The sequence below is a fragment of the Pan paniscus genome, chromosome 14 (genome assembly GCF_029289425.2).
Source record: "Pan paniscus chromosome 14, NHGRI_mPanPan1-v2.0_pri, whole genome shotgun sequence".
Lineage (NCBI taxonomy): Eukaryota > Metazoa > Chordata > Mammalia > Primates > Hominidae > Pan > Pan paniscus.
In genome coordinates, this window is record NC_073263.2 from 53275823 (window position 1) to 53303809 (window position 27987).

Here is a 27987-nt window from a genome sequence, read left to right on the forward strand (position 1 = left end):
GCTAGGACTGTCTCTCCAACTTCACAGGCTGCCCAGGGTTGCCGGACTCACCTGAGCTAAGCAGAGTGGGATCCAGAATCGGGCAGCACTCAGCACCTCTGTGGTCCCGAAGTCCAGGGCTGCCTCTGTGGGGCTCCTCTTGACTTGGGGCTCCCACTCCCTGTCGCACGCTTTCTTTCTCCCTTTCTCTCCTGCAGCACAACAGCAACTCGTGGCTTTTCCTCTAAGGGGCGGGTTCTCTCCATTTCCCACTCCCACGTGTGGGGAGGGCAGCCCCACCGCCGGCTCATACCCCTGCAGTGTTCCCCAGGCCCGCAGGGGGGCAGCAGAGCGACCCCGGGAGCTGTGGAAACATGGCCGACCCCTTGGAGTTAGGAATTCCGGCGGGAAACATTTCATTTCAGTCCCTTAGGCACTAAACCTAGGGACTTAGTTCTGGTGCGAGCCCCTTCTCACCCCTTGCCCTCCCTGCATGTTGGTGGCACACGAGAAAGGGTGGACCGAACAGCGGCTGCTTAGGAAAGAGTGTGAAGGTACTCAAAGTGGGCTGAGGTTATGAGAGGTGCCCTATGGACTTGAGGACTGCCACGTAGAAAAGGGATTAAATTGATTCCGAGTCATTGCAGACGGCCAGATCTGAGATAGAATGAAGTTACAAGAAGGCTGAATTGTGCCCCATGTCATAAACTTTGTAACAGTGGCCTTCTTAGACCTGAAGCAGGCTGCTTTGTGAGGCTGTTGTGTGTTTGTATTGTAAGCAAGCACCTAGCAGTAGAAGTTCTCAGCTGCTGATTTATAAGAAGTGCCAGAGATTCTTTATTGAAATGCAGATTCCTGTACCACCTCCCAAAGATTCTCAATCTGTAGGTCTGGGCCTGGGCCCAGGAATCTGCAGTTTAGACTCTGCTAAGTCTCCTGTAGGTGCTCCATGGACCACACTTTGAGAAACTGGCGTCACATGACTTAAAGGCATTCTCCAACCCTGACATTCCAGGTTTTTTGTTGTCATTTCGGTGGAAAAGGCCAGTCTACTGGGGAGGGACTGGGGTGAGGCAAGAGAAGAGCCTATTATGTAAAATGCAAGGAGCTGCTCCCTCTGAAGCTACCCCTGCATTGCACACCCCTGGGAGGAGGGCACCTCTCCGGGCTCACTCTAGGGCTGGCCCTGCCACTCTCCCAGTCCTGAATCCAAGGTGACCACTTCACACCACAGGACAGGGTGAAGCAGAGGAGCAACGGGAGGAGAGCCTGCTAGAGGAAAGGACATACAGTCACAGTCATGAGCCACATAACAATGTTTCAGTCAATGATGGACCACACAGATGGTGGTTCCTTAAGATTATAATGGAACTAAAAAATTCCTATCACCTAGTGATGTCATAGCAGTCATAATGTTGTAGTGCAACACATTACTGATGTGTTTGTGGTGATGTTGGTGTAAACAAACCTACTGCACTGCCAATCACATAAAAGTAAAGTACATACAGTTATGTACAGCACATGATACTTTACGGTAATAAAAAACAACGAAGTCACTGCTTTATGTATTGACTATACTATACTTTTTATCATTATTTTAGAGTGTACTCCTCTACTTATATTTAAAAAAGGTTAACTGTAAAAATGCCTCAGGCAGGTCTTTCAGGAGGTATCCAGAAGAAGGCATTGTTATCATAGGAGATGACAGTTCCTGCCTGTTATTGCCCCTGAAGAACTTCCAGTGGGACAAGATGTGGAGATGGAAGATAGTGATATTGATGATCCTGACCCTGTGTAGGCCTAGGCTAATGTAATGTATGTATAATGTATGGGCTAATGTATGAGTAAAAATTAAAAAAAATTATAAAGTAAAAAAGTTACAGTAAGCTAAGGTTACTTTATTATTAAAGAAAAATATTTTTAATAAATGTAGTGTAGCCTAAGTGTACAGTGTTTATGAAGGCTATAGTAGTGTGTAGTAATGTCTTAGGCTTTCACATTCACTAATCACTCACTCACTGACTCATCCAGAGCAACTTCCAGTCCTGCAAGCTCCATTCATGGTAAATGCCCTATACAGGTGCACCATTTTTTAATCCTTCATATCCTATTTTTACTGTACACAATGTTTAGATACACAAATACTATGTGTAGTATTTTCTATGTTTAGATACACGAATACTTACCATAGTGTTACAACTGCCTACATTATTCAATACAGTAACATGCCATGGTCTCTGGCCTTTTGGGAACAGTACTGGTCCCTAGCCTTTTAGGAACCGGGCCCCACAGCAGATGAGTGGCAGGTGAGCGATCATTACCACCTGAGCTCCACTTCCTGTCAGATCAGCAACGGCATTTGATTCTCACAGGGGCACAAATCCTTCGTGAACTGTGCATGCCAGAAATCTAGGTTGCACACTCCTTATGAGAATCTAATGCCTGATGATCTGAGGTTGAACGGTTTCATGCCAAAACCCTCCCCATCCCCACCCTCGTGAAACTGGTCTCCGGTGCCAAAAAGATTGGGGACCACTGGGTGTGTAGTAGGCTATACTATGTGAGTTTGTGTGAATACATTCTATGACCTTCACACAATGGCAAAATTGCCGAATGTCACATTTCTCAGAACATATACCCATGGTTCAGTGATACATGACAGTACTTGAATCTTCTCTTATCTCACACTGAGTGAGTGGAAGCAGAGTGACTGTGAGCAGTGAGGTCAGAGTCTTAAGGCTTCCCTGCCAAAGTGGTGGGGGTCTGGGAGCACACGGTGACCATAAGCCTGGCCTGGATGTGGCCAAAAAGGGGCAGCAGTCTTTTTTGAGCACATTTTAGCCCTGACATCAAAACAAACAAAATTTCAGGTGATGAGGCAGTCTTTCTGGGAGTTCAGGAAGGGAGAAAACAATGGCAGGTCACTCAGGAGCTTTTCCACATGTCCCCGAACATGCAGCAAAACGTCAAAGAATATTTTTCTGCCAACAGACAACTGTACTTATGAGTACAGAAACAGGAGATTTTTGTGGGGGAGAAAGTAGGAGTCTTTGGAAAGTGATTATGAGACTCCAAAGGTAATGATAAATGATAGTAATAATAGCTCTATCAGTTAGGAAAAACGGGGAATCTGATATGGGGAATTAGTTACAAGAGTCACGGAAGAGCTGAAAAGTCATGCACGATGTCATGGTGGAGTAACCCAGAGATTAGCAACTGACAGTGGAAGCAGTTGCTAACCCTAGAGATGTGAGTGGAAGACCACCACTGGAAATGCTGCCCAAAGCAAAGTAGGTGCGATTAATACCCCCACTTCACAGATGAGTAGCATAAGGTACAGAGAGATTAAAGGCACATGGCTACTAAGTGTGTAATGAACTTCAACTCAGGCCACGTGATAGAGTCCACATATGGCACCACTCCACTATTGCCATATGAATAAAGGGCACATTAGGGGAGATGATAGTAGAATTGAGTGAAAGTTGAATTCAGAGTATAAATTTTTAAATGCTTGTCTTTAGTTGAGGTGGTTCTACTCATAAAAGTGAGTTCATTCATTCATTGAATGAATACTGCTGACTCCAAGCCAGATACTGTGAATAAAAAGATTACTTAATAAAATCCATGTATCCTATAAGGAATTTTGATGCAAAAGAGTAGTGAGTGAATGAGCACGTGTCTGAGTTTAATTACAAAGGCAACTGTGAGTTAATGAGGGTAGGCCTGACTTCTTGATGGAAGCTGTAGAAATGAAGGGAGATGCTAAAGTTGCCCAAAGACCAGGTTGTGCACCTCCAAAAGGAGCAATCAGAAAGCCGAGGGACACTGATGAGTGTTCACTCTCACTCTTCCCCAAGATTGCACAAAAGGTTGTCTTTGTCTTCATCTTTGCTTGTGTGTTATTCCCCAACAAATTAGTTCTATGTAAACATCCTAATTCTTTTCATGCTTTCTTCGGAAGTTTTCCATTCTGATGTCACTCTTCTATTTGAGTCACCGTTTCTATATTTACCATCTATTCATCCTGACGGCTTCCTAATTTGGGAGAAAACCTTCAGGGTCCCTCACTTCGACTTCTACCTGAGTCAAAAAGCATTTCAATATAAGTTTTCATTTTCCTTTTGACTTTTCCCAGCATTTTAATTTTCCTGAGGACAATTTAAGAAAAAGAGAAACAGAATGCATGGTCCCACAACTAGTTCACAGTCAGGAAGAAGAAGAGTTAAATGACAGGTACCCCTGACCCATGCTGCAAACTTGAGGCCATTATGCTAAGAAATAAGCCAGCCACAGAAAGGCGAATGCTGTATGACTCCACTCACGTGAGGCACACAGAATAGTCATAGACATGGAAGTAGATTGGTGGTCACCAGGGGCTGGAGGAAGGGGAGCACGGGGAGCTGCTGTTTAAGGGATGTGGCATTTCAGTTTTGCAAGATGAAAAAGATTGGTTGCACAACAATGTGAATATTCTTAACACTACTGAGCTGTACATTTTTCAGTGGTTAAGATGTTGAGTTTTATGTTATGTGTATTTTAGCACAATTTAATAAGCAAACAAACTCCTGGATCTGAGAAGCTGGGGGAGTCAAGGCCTAACATTCTAAGGGCCCTGTGGAACCGGGCAGTTGTCCAACATGCTCCGGAAAATCCCGGGGTCTCTTCAGCCCCAATTTCAGCGGTCGCAGAGGCCCTGTGGGAGGATGCGCGGACACGCCGCTGTCAGGTTTCCCGCCTCAACCCTTTTACTCAGGTCCTGTCCTTAACCTGGGCTCCAAGGCCGAGGGTCTAAGTTCCCAGGGGCGAGTGTCAGGGTTGGGAAAATGCACAACGCCACCTACTGGCGCCTCTTTGCCCTCCCTCCCCATCGCTTCCTGCCGTCTGTGGTCTCTCAGTGGGACCTGGGCTGTCTCTTTCAGAAACAGGATGGACGCAGTGGCTCATGCCCGTGACCGAGCACTTTAGAAGGCCAAGACAGGAGGATTGCTTGACATCAGGATTTCGAGACCAGCTCAGGCAATGTATTGAGACTAAAAAACAAAATAAAAAATTAGCTGGGTGTAGGGGTGTGTGCCTGTAGTCCCAGCTACTTGAAATGTTCCCCTGGGGAAAGAAAAACCCTTCTGTAATTTTGTTTGAGATTGCATTACATTTATACACAAATTTGGGGAGAACTGGCATTCTACTGCTATTATCAACTACAATTTTACGTTGTTTCTCTCTCCCCCTCTTTATTAGGTATTAAGCCAAATCACCTATTAAGTAATGATGATTTCCTTATAATATTTATACTTGTTTTATTTCTTTGCCTAATAAATTGGTATTTACAAAACGGTGAATGCTATCCACTTCTTTATTTTAATAATGTCTTCTGGGATATTTTTAAAGAATGTAAAAACTAGACAAGGGCCCTGCCCAGTCAGAATGGAGGCACCAGTCAGCTGGTACACTTACATCAATGAGCAATTATGGGCACACAGTAAGCCCTGAGTCTTTTATCATCAAGCATAATGTCTGCTGATTTATAATAAATTTAAAATAATATTTTAATTCTTATTTTACCAATAATTTTTTCTCAGGATAGAGTTAAAGGTCTTCATAACTTGGTTTGGACCTATCTTTCCAGTCTGATATTTCTCAACATGGCTCAGCAAGCACCTAGCCCCACTAAGTCCTTCAGCCACTGTCCAGAATTTAAAACGCCCAGTCACGTGAAACAAGGGTTTCCGGATCTGATCCCCGCGGCTCCCATGCCCTTCTCGTGGGCTGTTCTCTGAGAAACCCTTCCCACTAATAACTTGGAAAAGCAGCCAGTTTTCAGGATGTGGCCTAGTCCATATCTTCTCTGAAGTCTTCTTTGGCTATCTCCTGCTTTCTGTGCAATCAATTGAACTCCAATCAAGAAAGAGTTGGTCCCTTTCTCCTTTGCACACCCCCAGTGTATCCTGCACACACTTCTAGTATGGTGTTTTTTACACTATATTTGTATTTAATTGTTTCCATTTCTTCTGCATTTGCGGACTGTGAGCACCTCCTAACACTGAGCACAAGGTTTGATGCTTAATTAGCACTTGACCAATATTTGTTGAGTGAATTAATAAATTAATGAATGAAAAAGTGAATGCCACTCTGAGCACAAAGATTTATCATGTAAAACTAATATTTTTAAAAATGTTAAATGGTTGCATTTTCATTCCCCTTAACTTTTGATGCCATGGTAAAGAAAAGAGCAAATATCACTGTTCTGATGATCTACTGGGGCATAACCATGCCAAACAAAGGAGTATGAAAAATTATGACCATTAATTATTATACTGTCTCTCAGTTCTAGGGGTTGGCAGGGCTCCGCTGGGAGGTTTTCACTTGGGTCTCTCATATGAATGCAGACAGACAATGGCTGGGGTTGCAGCCATCTGAAGGCATCCTCACTCACATGCATAGTGGCAGCTGATGCTGGCTGTGGCTAGAACCTCAGCTGGGGCTGTGGGCCAGAAGACTACATGTAGCCTCTTCATGTACCCTGGGCTTCTTCCCAGCACAGGGGCTAGGATTTAAGAGCCAGTGTACTAAGAGAGATCCAGAGGAAACCATTCACCTTTTATGATCTACCCACAGAAACAGTGGTGCACTTGTATTTATCAACCAGCTGTGTGTGTGTGTTTGTGTGTGTGCAATTTGCTGGCCCCCATGATATAGATAATCTCTCTGTGGTTGTTTTCAGGCTGTGAGCATAGAGCTGCGAGAAGATTAGCATTCTCTGGTTAGCTGGTAGGAAGGGTTCCAGCATCCGGCTGTCCTCAGCAGTTCCACAACATCAATTTCCCTGCACTCTGTGGGTTGAAGCAACTGAAGGCTCACCTGGGTTCAAGTGGAGGGGATGACTCTGCCTCTTGATGGTGGATTGGACAGGTCACAGTGTGAGAAGAGCATATGGATGGGAGATGTTAAAGCCAGCTTTGGAAAATCCAATCTGCCACAATCACCAAAAACAAAGATCCAAAGGAATGCACAGAAGAAAATGGAATGTAGAGAAAGTCCCCTGAAATTGGCAAGGTGAGGAAAAATTCTTCCTTCCCTGGAAAAAGAAAATGGGAGGAGAAGGCAAGGATGAAAGCTCTGCTGGGATAAAAAGTGTGATGGGGAGAGGCAAAAGAACAGAAACCAGATATATAGAGAAAATCTGAAAGTAGAGGTCTTTTCCCCTGCTTTTTACTTGAAACTCTAGAAATAGAACATTTATTTATTTATTCATTCATTCATTCATTCAATAACTATGTGTATTATGTGCCAGACACTGTTTTAAGTCCTGGGAATGAAACAGTAAACAAAATAAAAATCTCTGCTACATTCATTTGCTGCACTCATTTGCTCCCCTAACAAAGTACCACAGACGAGGTGGCTCAAACAACAGCAATTAATTTTCTCATGGTTCTGGAGGCTGGAAGTCTAAGATCAAGGCGTCAGTGGGATTGGTTTCCTATGAGGCCTCTCTCCAGGCTTGCAGGTGGCTGCCTTCCCTGTGTCTTCACCCTGCGTGTTTCTGTGTCCTGATTTCCTCTTCTTGTAAAGATACCACTCAGATTGGATTAAGGCTCACTCTAATGACCTCGTTTTAACTTCATTACCTCCCTTGCAGTGAGCCGAGATCATGCCACTGCACTCCAGCCTGGGCAACAAAGTGAGACTCTGTCTCAAAAAAAATAAAAATAAAAAAAAATAATAATAACTTCATGACCTCTTAAAGGCTCTATCTCCAAATAAAGTTAGTACATTCTGAGGGACTGGGGGTTAGGGCTTCAGCATATGAATTTTTGGGGCCACAACTCAGCCCCCCTCACCTGCCTCCATGGAGGTTATATTCCAGCACCTCACAGGACACCCTTTTACCAACATCATGTGGCTGAAGCAGAAGAGAAATGGGGGGAATGGCGCACCCAGAGGGAAGCCTGCAGGCAGTAGCATGCTCCTCGAGGGGGGCAGACTCTGTGGAGCAGGTCATGCTCCTGAGCTACCCATGGGATTGCGGTGTTGCTCTTCTGCAGCTGGGACCCAGCCTCACATAGCTTTCCTCTGCCCTCTCCTGCTTCCTTCACTCCCCGGCTCCCGAGAGCCTTCCTCATCCCCCAGTAGATCACAGGCACTGCTTCGAGAGACTTGTAAAAACAGTCACATTGCTTTACACCAAGAGGCACTGATATCTGGCTGACCCATACTTCCTGGTGTTAAATTAACCATTATACAGATAATAGCCTGATCCCTCTAGCATACAATGATATATTCCACTTACAGACAGAAAATAATCTAAGTGGTGTTATTCTGAGACACTATGTCTGGTTTCCCATCAACCATCTTTCTAGTGCTTTCAAAACCAATGGAACAACTTGCCAAACTAATCACTTAATTAGGAATGTGAAACGGTAGTTTCTTTCTGATTCTATCATTCCTTCTACATAGACCCGTCAGCATTCTTCTCCAAAGCTTTCCCACATCAACTGGGGCTTTGGCGTCATGGTGTACAGTTTCTAAAGAAAAGGCAGGATACATTATTCATTCTGTTTCATTTAATTTTCAAATTTTCAAAGAAAATGACTTACTAGCCTTAATTGTCACCTTAGATAGTGACAAATGAGTTTTTTCTTTCTCATTTTTTAGTATCATGAATTGTTAGAGATTCCATGGATTTCAAGCAATTATAAACATTATTCTTTTTTTTTTTTTTTGACAGAGTCTTTCTCTGTCGTACAGTGCAGTGGCATGATCTCGGCTCACTGCAACCTCTGCCTCCCAGGTTCAAGTGATTCTCATGCCTCGGCCTCCCAAGGAACTGGGACTACACACAGTAATTTTTGTATTTTTGTAGAGACAGGTTTTGCTATGTTGACCCAGCTGGTCTGGAATTCTTTGCCTCAAGTGATCCGCCTGCCTTGGCCTCCCAAATTTCTGGGATTGCAGGCATGAGTCACCATGTCCGGCCCCCTGGGTCCTTTTGATGTGACATAAAAGTTTCCTTGCCTTCTAAAAAAAATATGTCACAAGTTCACTTTATACTTTCCATCCCCTGTGCCTAGAAAATAGTCACTTACCGGTGGAGCCCTGGCTCCTCTTGGTGGGGAATAGTATTAGAGACTAAGATCTGTGGATAGGGGGTATGCATTGCTTCTGTGATATTGTTGCTACCGGTCCATTTCAATAAACAGAGCTATACCATATCTATTTTTAAAATCATGAGTACTTTTTGATATTTAAAATTTAAATCTAATACTATACTCTTTTGTGTAATTTATTTGATTTTTATCATTGTATCCCTTTTCTTTTATACTGAAAATTTTGAATCCTAACATTATTAACGTAATTATTTATATGCTTTGTCATACAATAGAAAGAAATGTTTCAAAGTAACAGTACAGCACTTCTACAAAAATAAAATGACCGAGTTGAAGTTTCAAATTTATTTGAAGTTCTTTTCCTCTTTAGAATATATCCCGCTAAGGAGGGTGAGTCAAAGAAGTGTGCCCTAGGATCATGTGAAATAATCCTTCCTCTGTAGGGGTATGGTATATATTTGATGTATGGTTATGTTCATGTGTTCATTTCCAATTTTAAGATTTGTTTAAAAGAAGAGGTACTACAGCACTTTGGGAGGCCAAGGCAGGCAGATCCCTTGGGCCCAGGAGTTTGAGACCAGCTGGGCAACACAGCAAGACCCTGTCTCTACAAAAAGTACAAAAATTAGCTGGGTGTGGTGGCGTGCACTCATAGTCCCAGCTACTTGGGGGACTGAGGTGGGAGGATCACTTGAGCCTGAGATGTGGAAGGTGCAGTGAGCCATGATCATGTCACTGCACTCCAACCTGAACTACAGAGCGACATCTTGCCTCCTCCGTAACCAAAAAAAAAGAAGAGGAAGAAGAGGAAGAAGAGGAAGAGGAGGAGGAGGAGGAGGAGGAGGAAGAAGAAGAAGAAGAAGAAGAAGAAGCCGCCCTACATTTGTAGTCATTTTTTTTTTCACTTAATAATGTATCCTGGGAATCTCTCCAAATCAGCACGAAAAGACCTTTGTTTTACCTTTTTTTTTTTTTTTTTTTTGAGACGGAGTCTTGTTCTGTTACCCAGGCTGGAGTGCAGTGGCATGACCTCGGCTCACCACAACCCCCACCTCCTGGGTTCAAGCAATTCTCCTGCCTCAGCCTCCTGAGTAACTGGGACTACAGGTGCACGCCACCATGCCCAACTAATTTTTGTATTTTTAGTAAAGACAGGGTTTCACTATGTTGGCCAGGCTGCTCTCAAACTCCTGACCTTGTGATCTGCCTGCCTCAGCATCCCAAAGTGCTGGGATTACAGGCGTGAGCCACCGCGCCCAGCCTGTTATATATTTTTTTACAGCTGCATAGTACTTTGCTCTGTGGATGTGCCAGTTTATGTAAGTGGTTCCCTATTGCTACAAAATTGAGTTACTTCCAATCTTTTGGAATTACAAACAATACTCTGATGAATAACCTATACAAGTATCTTTCTGTAATTGTGTACATGTACCTGCTGGATAAATTTCCAGACATGGAATTGCTGGGTGAAAAGGCAAATTCACGTGTAATTTTCTTAGTTTCTGACAAATCCCCATACATGGGGGTTATAACAGTTTGTATTCCTACCAGCACTGTATAGCAGGGCCTATTTCCTTCCAACTCTGCTAACAGAGTGTATTGTCAAACTTTTGGATTTTTGCCAGTTTGATCGATGAGAAATGCAACAGTTTTCTTAATCAATTGCATTTCTCTAATTATAAGTGTGGTTGAAATTTTTTTCATATATTTAAGAGCCATTTGCATTTGTCTGCAACCAATTTGTTCATATCCTTTGGCCATTTATCTATTGGGTTGGTGGTCTTTTTCTGCTCAATTTCAGAAGCTCTTTATAAAATGGGCACTGTGGATATAGCAGTGAACATGACAAAGTCTCTTCTTTCACAAAGCCTGCTTCCAGGGCATGATTCCTTTATGGCTGGTGTGGCTAGAAACAGTTCTCTTCTTTCAATACAGAGACTGAGGCCATAAGCAGTGATGATTATGTTGTCATTGTCTTCATCTTTGAGCAATTTTCCAGTTTGATCTACTTTTCCAGGAAAATACAGTTGACCCACGGCCGGGCGCGGTGGCTCAAGCCTGTAATCCCAGGACTTTGGGAGGCCGAGGTGGGCAGATCACGAGGTCAAGAGATCAAGACCATCCTGGCCAACATGGTGTAACCCCGTCTCTACTAAAAATACAAAAAATTAGCCGGGCATGGTGGCGGGCTCCTGTAATCCCAGCTACTTGGGAGGCTGAGGCAGGAGAATTGCTTGAACCCAGGAGGTGAAGGATGCAGTGAGCCAAGATCGCGCCATTGCACCACTCCAGTCTGGGTAAAAAGAGCAAAACTCCGTCAAAAAAAAAAAAATACAGTTGACCCTTGAACAATGAGTGCTTAGGAGCACTGAACCTCTGCATAGTCAGAAGTCCATGTGTAACTTTCAACTCCCCAAAAACTTAGCTACTAATAGCCTAATGTTGACCAGAAACAATAGCATAGTCAATTAGCATATGTTTTGTATGTTATATGTATTATATACTGTGTTCTTACAATAAAGTAAGCTGGAGAAAAGAAAATGTTAAGAAAATCCCACGCCAGGCGTGGTGGCTCATACCTGTAATCCCAGCACTTTGGGAGACTGAGGCAGGCAGATCACCTGAGGTCAGGAGTTTGAGACCAGCCTGGCTAACATATAGTGAAACCCCATCTCTACTAAAAAATACAAAAGTTAGCTGGGCTTCGTGGTGCATGCCAGTAGTCCCAGCTACTTGGGAAGCTGAGGCAGAAGAATCGCTTGAACCTGGGAGGCAGAGGTTGCAGTGAGCTGAGATCATGCCACTGCACTCCAGCCTGGGCAACATAGCAAGACTCCATCTCTCAAAAAAAAAAGAAAGAAGAAAGAAAATATATTTACTATTCATTAAGTGTAAATGGATCATCATAAAGGTCTGCATCCTCATCGTCTTCACACTGAGTAGGTTGAGAAGGAAGAGGAAGAGGAGGTGTTGGTCTTCTTGTCTCGGGGTGACAGAGGCCAAAGAAAATTCATGTATAAGTGGACCTCACTGTTCACACCTGTGTTGTTCAAGGGCCAACCATAATATATCCCTAATGGAATAAATTAATTTTCCAACATAGGGGAATGTACACTCTGGCAGTAATTAAAAATTGTGTTCTCAAAAATGTTTAAAGAAATTGGGAAGTGTAAATGATATATGAAAAAGCAAGCCACAAAACAGCATACACAGAATAAAACCAATTGCATAGAATATATGTAGTCATAAGGATAGGAAATATATTAGAAGAATATACCCCAAAATGTTCATACTGGTTACCTTTGAGTATTGGGATATGGTTGATTTTCATTTTCTTCTTCATCTTTGCTCTATTTTCTGATTTCTTTTTACAATGAACATGCATTACCTTGAAAATTGGCAAGAATGGTAAACTATTTTTAAAATAATAGCATTGAAAAGATTAAGTTAAATTTGTGTCATTCATGAGGCACTGATTTTAAAATATTTAAGTTAAACTGTCTATCTTGAGTGAACAGAAAATATTGATTTTGTACAAAGTGTGTGGCAGGGGGAGAAAGTATATCCTTTTCAATCCCGTGAGCTCGCTGATGTTAACTGATTTATTTTCTGTACTCCATTCACACTCAGCAATAATAATCTTATTGCTATTTCCTCCAGAGGCTATTATAAGGCTTACCCAAAATAGCAAACATTTTATGAACTGTGAATCACTGAGGATCCCAAAGTTTCATGTAAGAATACTTCCCCAACCCATCTAAATCAACTCCAGCTCAATTTCACATTTCTATCAGTGCACGATCACTTTCCAGGTATTGAGACTGGGTACTTGAAACCTTTCCTTCACTTCCTTCATCTTCATGCCATGCAACCATTTGATCACCTTTTGCATCTTTCTTCAAAATATTTATTGTAGCAATCTGTTCTTCTCTGACTCCCCAGCTATGATGCTCATTGTGACTCAGGCTATTTGATGCCTATGTTATTATAGTAACCTACTTTAGAGAGGTATGGTCTCTGAGCAAAACTGCCTTGGTTCAAATCTAGGCTCTACTTCTGTGTAGCTTTAGGCAAGTTTCTGAAATTCTCTATGCACTTCCTTCTTCATATGTGAAATGGAAATGGTATTAATACCTAATTTATTAATTTATTCTTAAGATTAAATGGGCTATATATGCAAAAGTACTTAGGACAGTGACCGAGGGCACAGGAAATCAACAAATGCTAGTTATTTTAATTATTATTATTGATTTATTTACTGCTGCTTTGGGCCTTTCGGTCAGGTCAACATTCTAAAGTTCTATTATGTCACTCTTTTGGTTATAATCTCATATGAGTACTGCACTAGGTAAAGGCTGACTAGGTTGTTTGGGCAAAATATCGTATTTGGAACAACATGAGGAACTGGACATCTCAGAGATACCTAGGCAGGGAGAAAAATTTTGAGACCAAGACCTGAACAAGCAATAAAGACAGTGGAGGTGAAGATTCTTTTCCTTCAAATTATTTGTTGATTTCAAATTGAAAGCAGTGAATGAAAGGCTGAGAAGTCTGAACAGAGATTTCAGCAATGTAAAGAGGTCTAAGGGATAAAATTGCACCTAAGGATCTATCAGCAAGGAGAGGTTCTGAAAAACATCACAAGCTTTTGTTTGAAGAAAGGGTCAACTAAAGAAGCATATCTCACAAGAAGTGAAGCCCAGTTTAGAATTATCTCAATTCCCAACTGGATTAAAATAATTGACTTCTAGCCTCTCTGCCTACCAGAAGCAAAAATAAATACCTCTGGAAGAAGTTAACATGCTGAAGAGCCTCAGAATATTAGCACTCTATCAAAATAACAAGCCGTATAAGAAAATAAGTTTTGACAGAAAACCAAGAGGGAAAAAAAGACAAGAGAAACATATCCACAGATGAACTAGATCTTGAATAATAATAAGACACAGACTTTAAAATAACTACAATTAATAAATGGAATTAAAAATCAAGATGGATAAATTTGGTACCAGAAAAACTGAGAACCAAATGAATATCCTAGATTGGAATAAAATTTAATAAATAAAATTAAAGACTGAATAAAAACAGTAGATTAGACACCGCTGAAGAAAGAATAGTGAAATGGACTATAGGACAGTAGAAAATATACAGACTAAAGCAGAGAGACAATGGAGAATTAGAAAAGAGCATAAAAATGTTAATATAAGGAACCCAGTGAAACTGTTTAACATATATGTTATTGGAATTCTGTTAAGTGAAAAAGAGAAGAAAATAAGACGACATATTTAAAGAAATATGTCCAAGAATGTCCTAAAAGTGATGAAGGTTAGTAAGATACAGAGATATAATCACCTGATGGGTTCTTCCTGCCCCTGCACAGAAAAATCAATTCACTGAGACCACAGCATTGCAGTAAATAAAGAGTTTAATTGACAAGAGGTCAGCTATATGTGAGATGGAGTTATTACTCAAATCACTCTTCTTGAGCTCAGAGGTTAGAGTTTTTATAGATGATTTGGTGGGCAGGGGACTTCTGATTGGCTGGGGATGAAATCATAGGAGTGTTGAAAATGATTCACATGCACTGAGTCCGCCTTTGGGTGGGGCCACAGGACTGGTTGAGTTATAAATCATGGATTCAGGCAGGATCAGTTGATTGCCAGGAAGTCTGAAAAAAAATCTCAAAAGACCAATCTAGGTTCTACAGTAGTGATGTTATCTACAGGAGCAACTGGAAAGTCATAAATCCTGTGGCCTCAGGCCACATGACTCCTGAGCATTAAGGGATTATAGAAACCATACCTACATTTTATCAGAACTCAGGCCCCTCCCATAATCCTAATCTTGTGGCCTTTCATTAGTCTTACAAAGGGTGGTTTCAGTTCTCCAACAGGGAAGGGATTTGTTTTAGGGAGGGATTATTATCATCCTTGCTTCAAAGTTAAACTATAAATTCCTCCCAAAGTTACCTAGGCTTACACCCAGGAATGACCAAGAACATCCTGGAGGTCAGAAGCAAGATGGAGTCAACTATGTCAGATTTCTCTTACCGTCATAATTTTGCAAAGGTAATTTCAATCATACAAGAAATACTTCAAATCCCAAGCATGAAAATACAAAGTAAAGCACATCTGGTCACATCAAAATAAAGCTGCCAAAGACCAAAGGCAAAGTCTTAACATCGGGTAGAATTTTAAAAAGCATACTTCCTTCAAAAAGCAACAATTAGATTGATGCTGACTTCTCAACAGAAACAACAGAAACCAGACTAACTGAAAGAAAATAACAACTAACCTATAATTCTCTAACCAGTAGAAATACACTTCAATAATGACGGCAAATGGGATTATAAAGGATAATACGTCTGAATAAGAAAACAAAGGCACTTCTATTTGGATTTCAGTGTTGTGTAGTACCTAATTATGTTTTCTTCCTTTCTATTAAAAACTTAGAGCCAATACTATGATAATACAAATTCATCAGAGACAAATGTTGATTTTGTTATCAATTGTTTACAGAGATTAAAATTCATTTCTTATCTATGTTTTGAAATCACATTACTATGAAATTCTCTATAATGTAAAGAACAGGAAAATGAAAGTGGCATTTGTTTACACAGCAGTGGAAACACACTAAGCAAACCATTCTACCGATAACACCCGTTAGCTGGCATTAAAAAAAAAAAGGTAAAAGTATTTTCAACAAATAAACAGTGAGAGATTTCATCACAAGACCCATACTAAAGAATATGATTTTTTGAGTACCTGAAAAATTATCCCAAACAGAAGCACAGAGATGCAGGAAGAAATGAAGAGCATGAAAAAAGGTAAAAATATGGGTAATTACAAATGTATGTTGACTAGCAAAATCTTGTGGAGTCTTGAATATACGCAGAATTAAAATTTATGACAACAAAATGAAAAAGGTAGAAGGGGTATAAGTGGAGTTAAAATCATCTAAGATTCTAGCATTATCAGAGAAGCAGTAAAGATAAAAATCCATTAGACTTTAACAACTCAAGGATGCCTATTATAATCTCCGGGATAATTGCTAAAAGAATATATAGCTAATGACATAATAGAGGAAAATGGAATAATAAAATTATTTAATTAATCCAAAAGAAAAAAGGAAAAATAACATTTAACAGGTAGGACTAGAAAAAAAATGGTAAGAAAATAGATTCAAATCTAATATAAATCAGTAATTATATTAAGTGTAAATATTTTTAAAAACCAAATAAATGACAAATTGTATTACAGTAGAAAAAACAAAACTCAACTATATGTTCATCACAGGAAATACACTTTAAATATAAGGGCACAGAAAGGTTGAAATAAAAGGATAGAAAAGATACACCATGCAAACACTAACAAAAGCTGACGTGCCTATACTAAGATCAAAGTAGAACTTAAGGCAAGAAGTATTACTAAAGATAAAACGGTGGCATTTTATAAAAATCAAAGTGTCAATATGCCAAGAAAATATAACAATTGTAAAATATGCATGTATCTAATAATATAGCCTCAAAGTATATAAAACAAAAACGGACCTAACTGGAAGAAATAGATCTGCAAGTACATCTCTCTCAGTAACTGATAGAACAAGCAGCCAGAAAAATCTATAAGGATATAGAAGATTTGAACAACATAGGTTCAAATCATATGTCTCAACCTAATTCAGACATAGAGAGAGAGAACACTGCATCAAGCAACTGAAGAATACCAATTATTTTCAAGTGGACATGGAACATTTACCACAATTGAATGTATACAAGGCCATAAAGCAAGCCTTAGCAAATTGAAATGATTGAAATCAGAGTATACAAACCATATACTTTGTGCAAACCATGATGAAATTGAGCTGGAAATCAGTAACAAAAAGATAACTGGAGAATCCCCATATATTTGGAAGTTAAGCAATGTACTTGTAAATAGCCAATAGATCCAAGAAGAAATTCCAGTGGATATCAGAAAATATTTTAACTGAATGGTAATTAAAAGGTGACATATCAAAACGTGAGACGCAGGTAAGTGTACTTAGATGAAAATGTTGTAGGACTTTCTCCCTAGCTCAGCTAAAAACCGGGTTCTTTGGGTTCTTGTCACATAACCAGGAAAAGATTAGGCTTGTGGACACACGGAAGGGTAAGAAAAATGAAATTTATTGGGTGTAAAGGGAAAAAAAACTCAGCAAAGCGAAAGGGGTTCCTGTTAACAGGCCCCCATCTCACAGACTGAATCCTAGGTTGCCACCCAGAAACATGAGAGGCCAAGCTCCTTCCCCACTGCAAACAGTGCGAACTTCCCGAGGTCCCGCCCCATCCACCCGGTGGCAGGTCGGAGGTTCTCCCGGGAGCCCTTTTTACTTGGCTGTTTCGGAAACTGATAGTCTTAAGCACACATATTAGAAAAGAAGAATGGTTAAAAACCAATGATTGAGACTTCCAGAATGACTGAGTAAGGGTTAGGATGGATTCTTTCCATCCTCAAAGAATTTTTACTATTTGACCTGTTTGGCAGTTCACTGAAAAGCTTCCTTCACAGAACTTGTCTTTATTTGACTTGACTCAGAGCTTACTCTGTGCAAATAACCCTATCCTCAGGGCATTTGTAAAAAAAAAAAGTGGTAATTGTTTAATATCATAGCTGCCTGATTTGGCATTACTAGCTGGGGTTAACCATAGGCTTGACCAATAACTGAAAAAGAAAAACTGGAGAATAAGATGGAGACTTTGAAAAGTTTTGATATATTCCTGAAAATTTGGGTCACATGCATGTGACTGTGCACATGGCTGAGAAAGACCTGAGAAGGCCATAATCTCTCACCTCAGGCTGACTTTGAGGCTCTCACAAGAAGGAAGTGAAGGCTAGGCAGAATCATAAACTGCCTGCATGATCACTAAAGGTATGCCCAACCTGCACCCCCGACTCCCAACCAAACACACACACACACACACACACACACACAGACACCCCCTCAGCAAAGGAAAGGAGACATCAGTTTATGGAGATCTCTGTCCAGTCATTAGCTGATCATTAAGCTAATAAGCAGACTTTAATGCCCACACATGATAAAAAATATAGACTTCATAGAATTTGTCCAAGAAAGTCACTAAATGAACAAATAGCAACAGCAACAACAATAAATGCCAACAACAAAACTTGGGAGTGGAAATCTCATTTTTAGTTACTATATTATTTTAAGTGTCCAACTTCAACAAAAATTTTTGAGGCATAAAGAAACAGGAAACCTTTTATTGCAAACAGAGTTATATATAAAGGGGGAAAAGCAGCCAGTAGAAACTGTTATTCTATTTTTTTTTTTTTTTTTGAGACAGGGTCTCACTCTGTCACCCAGGCTGGAGTGCAGTGGCACGATCATAGCTCACTGCAGCTCGACCTCCTGCACTGAAATGATCCTTCCTTCCTCAGCCTTCCAAGCAGCTGGGACTACAGGCATGCACCACCACAACTGACTAATTTATTTTAGTTTTGTAGAGACAGGGTCTTGTTGTGTTGCTCTGGCTGGTCTCAAACTCCTACCAGGAGGACGCTCAAACCATCCTCCCTCCTCGGCCTCCCAAAATGCTAGGATTACAGGCATGAGCCACCATGCCTGGCCTGAAACTGTTATTCTCTGAGTAATTGTCTTTTTGGTTATAAACTGTCTCTGAGGAATTGCAGATATTGGGCGATTAAACCAAGATTTTTAGTCAGCTATTACAAATGTAGTTAAAGAACTAAAAGAAACCATTCCAAAAGAATTAAAGGAAAACAAGGCCAGGTGTGATGGCTCACACCTATAATCCCAACAGCTTGGGAAGCCGAATGGGTAGATCACTTGAGCCCAGAAGTTTGAGGCCAGCCTGGGCAACATGGAGAAACCCCATCTCTAAAAAAACACAAAAAATTAGCTAGGTCTGGTGGCGCATGCCTGTAGTCCCAGCTACTTGAGAGGCTGAGGTGGGATGATCACTTGAGTCCAGGAAATTGAGGCTGCAGTTAGCCAAGATCATGCCATGCCATTGCACTCCAGCCTGAGTGACAGAGACATGTCTCAAAAAAAAAAAAAAAGCATTAAAGGAAAGAATTAAAAACTATGCCTTACCAAAAAGAGACAGAAAAGTATGTGTGCATACATATATATGTGTGTGTGTGTGTGTATATATATACACACACACTTTGTATACATATACTTTTATATAGATATATAGAAAAAAATATATATAGAAGTGTGTGTGTGTGTGTGTATATATATATATGTATATAGAAAAGCACATATATCCTTTTCTATATATAACCAAACAAATTCTGGAGACACAGTGAAAATTTCTGGAGAAATTCTGGATGGACTAGGGGTCCACTGACAGATGAATGGATAAAGAAATTGCAGCATGTATATAAAGTGGAATATTATTCAGTCATAAACAGAGAATCCTGCCGTTTGTCACAAGATAGATGAAACTGGAGAACATTATGCTAAGTGAAATAAGCCAGACACAGAAAGAAAAATGCTGCACAATTTCACTTATATGTAGAATCTTAAAAAAATTAAAAAGAAGAAGTAAGAAAAAAGTCAAATACACAGACAAAGAATAAAATGGTGGCTGCTAGGTGTGGGGAGTGGACGGGAAGAGGGAAATCAAAGGGTACAAAGTTGCAGATATATAGGATAAATAATTTAGAGATCTAAGGTACAACATGAGGACTGTAGTTAATAACACTGTATTAAAGATTTTTGCTAAGAGAGTAGATTGTGGGTGCTCTTGCTACAGTGCACAAAAAAGGGTAACTATATGAGATGATGGATATGTTAATTTACTTGACTATTTAAAAATTTTACTACATGACAAAAATTCTGGAGTTGAAAATGAAAAATTAAAGAGGGGTTCAACAGCATATTTGAACTGACAGAAGAAAAAAATCCATGAACTTGTAAACAGGTTAATTGAGATTATCTAATCTAAGCAACAGAAAGAAAAAAGAATGAAGAAAAATGAACGTAACTTTAGAGACCTGGGGGACACACTCACGCTACTAGTATTCACATAATATGAGCCCTAGAAGGAGAGGAGACAGAGAAAATGGATGAAAGAATATTTGAAGAAATAATGGCCAAAAACTTCTGAAATGTGATGAAAAACGGCATCAAATCTGCATATCCAAGAAGCTCAACAATCTCCAAGTAGAATAAACCTCAAGACCAAGACACATCATAGTCAAACTATCAAAAGCCAAAGACGAAGAATCTGGAAAGCAGCAAGAGAAGTGATTCATCCCACACAAAGCCCCCACCAGAACATGACTTCCTAGAACCATGCTCCCGGAACCAATGCTGACAGAATCTAAGGTAACAATCACTTGTGAGTCATCAACAGCACTGCCCTATCAGTGAAGTCAAAGATTGAAGAGGAACTCTTTCAAACCTTTCAAGTGCCCCCTCCTTTCCTTAAAGTCTTTTATAGGGGTCCCCTTCTTGGCCATCTCCATCCTGTGAGTCAGGACTGAAAGGGCACAGACAGGTCACTGCCAGCATTGTTGGGGCAAGCCTGCAAGCACGCATCACTGGGGATCTGACATGACAATGGCCGCCTGCCCCCTCTGAGGGCTACAGGACTTACCCCGGTGGGAAGCAGCTAAGCAGTAAGTAACTGTTGGCTTTAGACTGTATAGTATTTGTTCTAAGCATAAGGTAATATATAATATTTTCCTTAAAAAGAAGCTCCTAGTCTTACAGTATAACTGAAAACTGGGCATGTATCTTTAGTGCATGTTTTTACAGCTATACAGATACACATCTACAGTTTTATATTGTACTTTATATTTTAATACACATTTACCTATTTGATATGGTTCTTATTTTCTTTCTTTCTTAAAGAAAGTTTAGTGTTCACTTGAGAAAAACTTGGAGGTGAATGTTTTCCAACATCCTAACCCAGTAGACGCCCATTCATCCAGCTACTATTTCCTGAACACCTATCCTGTGGCAGAACATTTCGCTGGATGCCAGACATAGAGATGGAAGATGAGGTGTTTCTAGTGGGACAGGAAGGGCACATGCTCAGTCTGAGCTTAGGAGAGATGGCCTGGAGGAGGTATCTGAGTGCTGAAGGATTCGCTAGGTGAACTGAAGTGAGGTTGGGCAAGGCTATCCAGGGAGAGGGGGCCAGCATGACATGGAAGTGAGGGAGGACTTCGCATATTGGAGGGATTCTAGGCAAAGAGCCATACAACATAGAAAATCAAATTTCCAAAATGCAGTTCAATTCAGTTCAATTCAACCAACATTTTCACCAATTCCCTCCTATATAGGCGGCGTTATATTATGATAGCTGCTGGGTTACAGAGATGTCAGGAAGACATGTCCACACCTAATTTCAATCAAGTGTGACAAGTAATAGTGGAGTAACAGACAGACAGTATCGCAGAGGTGGCGAGGAACTTTGTCTGGAGGGTCCGAGTAGCTTTCAGAGGGGAAAGGATGTACAGGAATTCAAGCCCACCACAGGAACAAAAAGGGCTCTCAGTAGAGGATGCGGCATGTGCTTCACCACACAGGCAGGAAACTGCAGGCAGAGTGCCAAGAGCTGAATAGAGCCCGTTAATACTGGGCCTTAGATTTGGAGTTGGGTGCAGGCTGGGTAGGAAGGAGAGGGAGAAGCAAGCTGGAGTTGGGCTGCACAAGGCCTTCCTAGGGCGTTCAGCTTTGATCTTTGGGCTACAGGGTCTTTGAAGGTGTGTGAACTGATGTGATAGGACAAGAGAGTGTTCTAGAAAACACCTGTAGGGCTACAGTGCAGAGGCAGATGAGAGGGTAAGATCAATACAGAGAGCAGTGAGACTGTTACAGGCATCCTGGCCTGACCTGGCTGTCGTGGGGGAGATGGAACAGGGGCATGGTTTCAAGAAATGTTAAGGATCTGGATCTCGGCTAGGAGGGCTTGATGGTTGAGGAGAGAAGTCTGGTGAGGGAGAGGGAAAGGTCAAGGATGTGCCCCTGGTTCTGGTTTGTGTGACTGGATGGATGGTGATGCCACCAGCTGTCCACAGCCTAGCCACTGTGTCTTCATATGCACGCGCACACAGACACACACACACACACACACACACACACACACACCAGCTATGTGTCTTTTCTCCTCCTCCACTCCCTGTTCCTAAACCAGAAATGGAAAAATACAGAGAAAGCCCTGAAAATTTCCCCAATAGGTCTCACGGATGATGGGTTGGTGAGATCCACTGAGTGAGGGCCGGACCCTGGCAGCTTCCTCCAGAAAGCACAAAATGGAAAACAATGCTGTCAGCATGTGCATGCACTCCTTATCTGACAACACTGAGCTCTTTACTGCACTCTAACCACCTTCCTATGTCCAGCACTTTTTCTCATCCCTTGATTCATGTTTGTAGTTACAGGGATTGCTATGGATAATTCTGCTATCTGATTCCTCAGATATATGGCAATGTTTGAAGATCTTTCTCCTTCCCTCCCTCCCTTCCTTCCCTTCCTCTCTTCCTTCCTTCCCTCCCTCTCTTTTTCTTTTCTTTTTTTCTTTTCCTTCTTTCTTCCTCCCAGCTTTTATTTTATTGTGAAATATACTGTATTGACTGGGGTACATAAAATATCCATGTACCACTTAACACATTTTTATAACAACACACATGAAACCGCCACCAAGCAAAGAAACAGAGTCCTGCTAGCACTGCAGAAGCCTCTCTCAGGTACTCACCTAATCACACCCCTTAGTCTCACCTCCTCATCCCACACTCCAAATCCTCCCACACCAGCAACTATTACTCTGACTTTGGGACTCACTTCCTTGCTTTTCTCTTTCTGTGTTGAAGTATGTTCCCCTAGACAATGGCATTTAGTCTTGCTTGTTTGGAACTTCATTCTTTGAAATTCCCTGATCCTGCTTCTCTCTTTCAGCATTGGGTTTATAAGATTTACCCATGCTGTTGTAGGCAGCCATGCTGTCTGCCATGTGGATATACTGCCATTTTTTATTCCACTCTATTGGGATGGTCATTGGATTGTTTCCAGAGTTGAGCTCTTATGAACAAAGCTCCTTGAACACACTTGTACATGTATCCTAGTCACAGTTCCTAAGTTTCCTCAGGGTATAAACCCTAGCCTAGCCTAGCCTAGCCTAGCCTTATACCTGGGACTGGAGCTGCGGGTCATCTGGTGTCTTTCTTATTGTTCCATATTACTAAATATTGTGTGAGGGCCTTCTTGGTCCATGTCCCTGGAAACATTCACCATCGTCTCTTACCTTTTTGTTTTAAACCACTTTTCCCAAAATAAACTCCTCTCCTAAAATACACTCTCCTCCTCCCCTCTGAGGTCAGTGGGCCTGTCTTCTGGGTCCCAGGCTCGTAACAGAGGACATTCACACGTGAGCATGCCCATAGGCAGATAGGAACAATTCTCAAGTGAGTACACCAAAACCTAAATTCATTCGGATTGATTTAACAAACGTAAATTCTTCTTGGCCTCATCATGTCACACCTATGTGTTCTGATACCCTAGTTGAGAGCCACTGTCCTTCTTGGCTGAGTGTCTACGTTTTTAGCAGCCTTGAGCTTGAATGTACTGACTGCCTCTCCAGCTCAAAGCCATGACCACCCCACATGTTTCTCTACCAAAGCTTGTCCCTCACAAACACCACCATGGGGACAAAGAGCAGTGATTACATTTTCTCAAATTCAGTAGTACAGAACCAAGGGCCGTCCCCTGGCATGTGATACTCATAGATCTGTCTTTTCTGCTGCCCCCACAGGGTCTGACCAGCCGACCTGGACCTGGCCAAGGGTCCTGTCATCCCTCATGGCCACCCCACCATTCCGGCTGATAAGGAAGATGTTTTCCTTCAAGGTGAGCAGATGGATGGGGCTTGCCTGCTTCCGGTCCCTGGCGGCATCCTCTCCCAGTATTCGCCAGAAGAAACTAATGCACAAGCTGCAGGAGGAAAAGGCTTTTCGCGAAGAGATGAAAATTTTTCGTGAAAAAATAGAGGACTTCAGGGAAGAGATGTGGACTTTCCGAGGCAAGATCCATGCTTTCCGGGGCCAGATCCTGGGTTTTTGGGAAGAGGAGAGACCTTTCTGGGAAGAGGAGAAAACCTTCTGGAAAGAGGAAAAATCCTTCTGGGAAATGGAAAAGTCTTTCAGGGAGGAAGAGAAAACTTTTTGGAAAAAGTACCGCACTTTCTGGAAGGAGGATAAGGCCTTCTGGAAAGAGGACAATGCCTTATGGGAAAGAGACCGGAACCTTCTTCAGGAGGACAAGGCCCTGTGGGAGGAAGAAAAGGCCCTGTGGGTAGAGGAAAGAGCCCTCCTTGAGGGGGAGAAAGCCCTGTGGGAAGATAAAACATCCCTCTGGGAGGAAGAGAATGCCCTCTGGGAGGAACAGAGGGCCTTCTGGATGGAGGACAATGGCCACATTGCCGGAGAGCAGATGCTCGAAGATGGGCCCCACAACGCCAACAGAGGGCAGCGCTTGCTGGCCTTCTCCCGAGGCAGGGCGTAGCCAGCATGCAGGTGCAGGGCCCTGTGGTCCAGACTCCCCTGGGTTTGGATTCAAGTCCAGGGTGAGCCCATGTGCTGGAGAAAATACACACTCATTGGTCTCCTTGCTTTGAAAGATCCAATAAAGTCCTGAGGCAAGGTTTGGAAAACCAACTTCTTTGAGGAAGGCTGGCTGCATTTTTTCCAGGTTTTGTGATGATCCAAGGTCATGTTCCCACCTCTGGGCCACAGAGATCGGTCCCAGGCAGCTCCCAGTGACCCCAGCCTGTGCGGATGTTTGGAAGTGGAGACGCTTTGGCTCTCTTTAAGAGTCAAAATGGGGAGGAGAGGCTCGGGCCATGCCAGCTAGAGACACACAGGGACAGAGAGGAGCTGAGATGCCGCTGTCTCCGCCACGCTGTGGGGAGGTCACTTCTCCTTCACTTGGGGCAGTCTTGGAGGCCTGGAGAGGGCTGGCAGCATTCCAGTAAAGGCCTCTGTGCTGTTAACTCTTCATTTGTGCCTCTTCCTCCTCTGGTAGGGCATGTGGAGGACACAGGCAGAATCCCTGTATGACCCACTCACTGGTAGTTCCGAGTTCCACCAAACGTCTCAGCTGCCCTACTCAGGCGGCGTGAGAATGGGGCCTTGGCGTGGGGGCTGAGACTCAAGAGTGCGGCCCCCAAGAGCACTGACGCCCCCGATGAGGGAGTCAAGTTGACCCATGGAGTGGCCTGGGCAATGCATGGGCATGCTCCCTGTCCCTGCCCTCACATATTCCCACTCACGTAAGTCTCATGGTCCCTGTGTTTCTGTATTATACATTCTTTTTGGGGAGCTTCCTGCTTTCATCTATTTTAAAATTAAAATACCCTAGGGAGTAAGTACATTGAATGAATGTACATGAATGTGGTCAAGCAACTTATGTGCCCAACTTTTCTTCTGGGGGTGGGGAGATTAGATGGCCTTTATAGGGAATGCTACACAAATGACCAGAGTGAGGGAGTAAGGGAGTAAGAAACGCCACGACAAATGTGTCCTGCTTCCCCTTTCCTTAGGCCTGGCCTTCACTGTTATTAACACATCAACTTACCTCACCGTGGTGGGTCCCCTACTACTAGACAAGCACTTTCTCATGCACCTCCTCATGTGACCTTCACCACAGCTCTGTGGGCTGGCAGGGAAGGTGCATAAACCCATTGTACAGATGAGGAAACAGAGACCTAAAGAAGCAATGTGAGTGCATGTGGTTCAGCAAGTAGCAAATAGGAGGGCCAGGACCAAAACCCACAGTGTCTGTCTCTTGGTATTGTGGCCCTTTCCTAATACAGCCCTGGGTCACGGAGAGTGACTTGGCTGATAGTGGTGTCAATACTGGGAGAGCCTTAAAGTACACTAGGATTTCACAGTGGCTTGGGGGTGGAGAGATAGGGAGAGGAGAGGACAGGGATCTTTACAAAGTCAAGGGTGAACAAATACCCTTGGTGCCAGGAGAGTGGGCCGACTCCCAGGAGCAGCCAGGCCTCTGAGGCTTCAGATGATTGTGGGAAAGCCTGGGTTACTGCATGGCCAATGGAAAAATTGGCCCTGGGAAAGTCTGGGTTCCCTGCAAGTCCTCTGATTCTCAGAGGAAGCAGGGTCAGAGAGCAGTGGGAACAGCTTTCTCCTTGGTCACACACCCATCCTCAGCTCTCCATGGGTCCCAGGGCAAGGACTTCAGCAAGCCATGGGGAACAGGATGCAGGGTGGAGAGAATTCGATTTCAAGAGGGCTGCCAGAGGCCCACACTCAAGACCTGGACGGTGTGGGCCATTGGATGGTATTCACACTGCAGGAACCCCAGTGAAGAGAAAAGCTGCAGATTCAAAAATCCCCAGAGATTCTGCCAAAGACAAAATTCAGGATGAAGGGAGATGAAAAGTGTACTCTAGACCTCCACAATTGCAGACTCCTTTTATCTGCTGTGGAAAGGAAGTTCTGAAAGCTTGGTTAGCACCTGGGTGAACTCAACCTTTCTTCTTGTTCCCTGCCATCCAACAAGAAGGTGTGCAGCCAGCATCCCTTTGCTACATAAATCATTTAATTCATCATCCACTTATGTATTTATTCACCACCACTGTGCCTTGCCAACACTATGCTATGTTTGGGAATGAGCTAATTCTTGCCTACAGGAAGCTTTCCGTCTAGTGCGGGAGAGTCACACAATCACAATGTCATTATTTGGAAAATTTGGCAAATGCTAGGAGGGAAGAGGCCCATGGGGCTGCCTCTCTGAGAGAGCACTACAGCAGTGCATGTCACTCGAGTGTGCTTTAAACGCTATGCAAAGATGCACAGAGATGAATGAAACCGAGTTTTAGCCAAAAGGAAACCTAAGGATAAGTAAGCTGTGTACAACTAATACCTGGGAATCACTTGACCTTCAGCATTGTTTCACAGATAGAGGGCAGATAACATTCACAGAAACATCTCCTAACTTCTGGGCTTTTATTAATACTGTTAGCACAAATGCAGATAGATTTCTCCACAACCTCAGCAGCAGCCAAAGCTGGCTTCCCTTAGCCAGCACCTGTTCAGCAAGGCTGAACTCCTGAGAGAGTTCCTGGGTCTTTCGTAAGACAAAGCACAGGCAAATATCTATGGAGCGGCTCGGTCTCCCCGCTTTGAGCTCCTGGCAGGGAGAAATGTCATTTATGGTGTTTCAGAGTCCTGCTCATTTAGCTGAGTTCCAGACTCGAAATGAATCATCTTTTATTCCAAAATCATAATGCAGATACTAGAAGATTCAGAGGCGCCAGAAACAGCATCTATTGTCATAACTGTTGTTTCACCACTAAATTCATCTTCCCCACAAAGCCTGAGCTGTGCCTCCACCCAGAAGTGCTTACCCAAATTACCCAAAGCTGCCAGAAGGGAAAGGAAATATTTTTGAAATGCAGTGGGTTCTCCAGTGTCTTCTCTGGTTTAAACCACCTGTGGTTTATCTCCAGGAAAGGGGCTACTCACCCAACCCCTCTCCACCTTGCCATCCCTAGACTCATGCAAGAGTTTAGATAGAGAAGGCATCCCACTGGCTGTCTAGTTGAACCCCCTTATTTTGTAGATGAAGGAACAATGCTCAGTGAAGAGACCTTGGCTGTGGTAAGGAGTGGAGCTGTGTCATGACCAAGGTCTGACTCTAGTTCATCTATTGCTCTCTCCATCCTCACATTATTAACCTCAACAAAGCTATTCCTCATTGCCCCGAGGAGGGTGGACCATGTCCTAAGTTCTTATGTGCCAGCATTAGACGTCGTGCTATCAAGAATTATCTTGTCCCTTTAAACGGTATCAATGGGGCTAGCTCCACCCTTGTCCCTAAATTAAAACTCGAGTAGACACCATGGATTCTTCCAGTCACT

At 42.5% G+C, this 27987-nt stretch overlaps 2 protein-coding genes and 1 long non-coding RNA gene across 6 annotated transcripts in view; 1 reads left to right on the forward strand and 2 right to left on the reverse strand.

The window, feature by feature from the left end:
* The window catches only part of TMEM272 (transmembrane protein 272), a 124555-nt gene that overhangs the window by 31708 nt on the left and 64860 nt on the right, over window positions 1–27987 (reverse strand). Inside the window, exon 1 of one of the 4 annotated variants that reach the window (XM_034936757.3) lies at window positions 52–340. The exons of 2 other annotated variants lie outside the window; for them this stretch is intronic. The gene's annotated coding sequence lies outside the window, so the exon portion shown is untranslated. Of the gene's footprint in view, window positions 1–51; window positions 341–27987 lie in introns of those variants that run through there. One more of the 4 variants, XM_014347438.6, reaches the window with a different exon arrangement.
* On the reverse strand, window positions 219–20667 carry LOC129393642 (uncharacterized). The gene is made up of 3 exons (XR_008620637.2): window positions 20506–20667; window positions 6838–12471; window positions 219–343 (listed from the first exon to the last, which is right to left on the reverse strand). It is a non-coding gene; the product is annotated as an uncharacterized LOC129393642 (long non-coding RNA).
* On the forward strand, window positions 20427–27964 carry CCDC70 (coiled-coil domain containing 70). Its single transcript, XM_003809794.4, has 2 exons — window positions 20427–20722; window positions 23860–27964. Exon 2 carries the CDS (start codon window positions 23907–23909, stop codon window positions 24606–24608), a length of 702 nt encoding a protein of 233 aa, XP_003809842.2. The 5' UTR covers window positions 20427–20722; window positions 23860–23906; the 3' UTR covers window positions 24609–27964.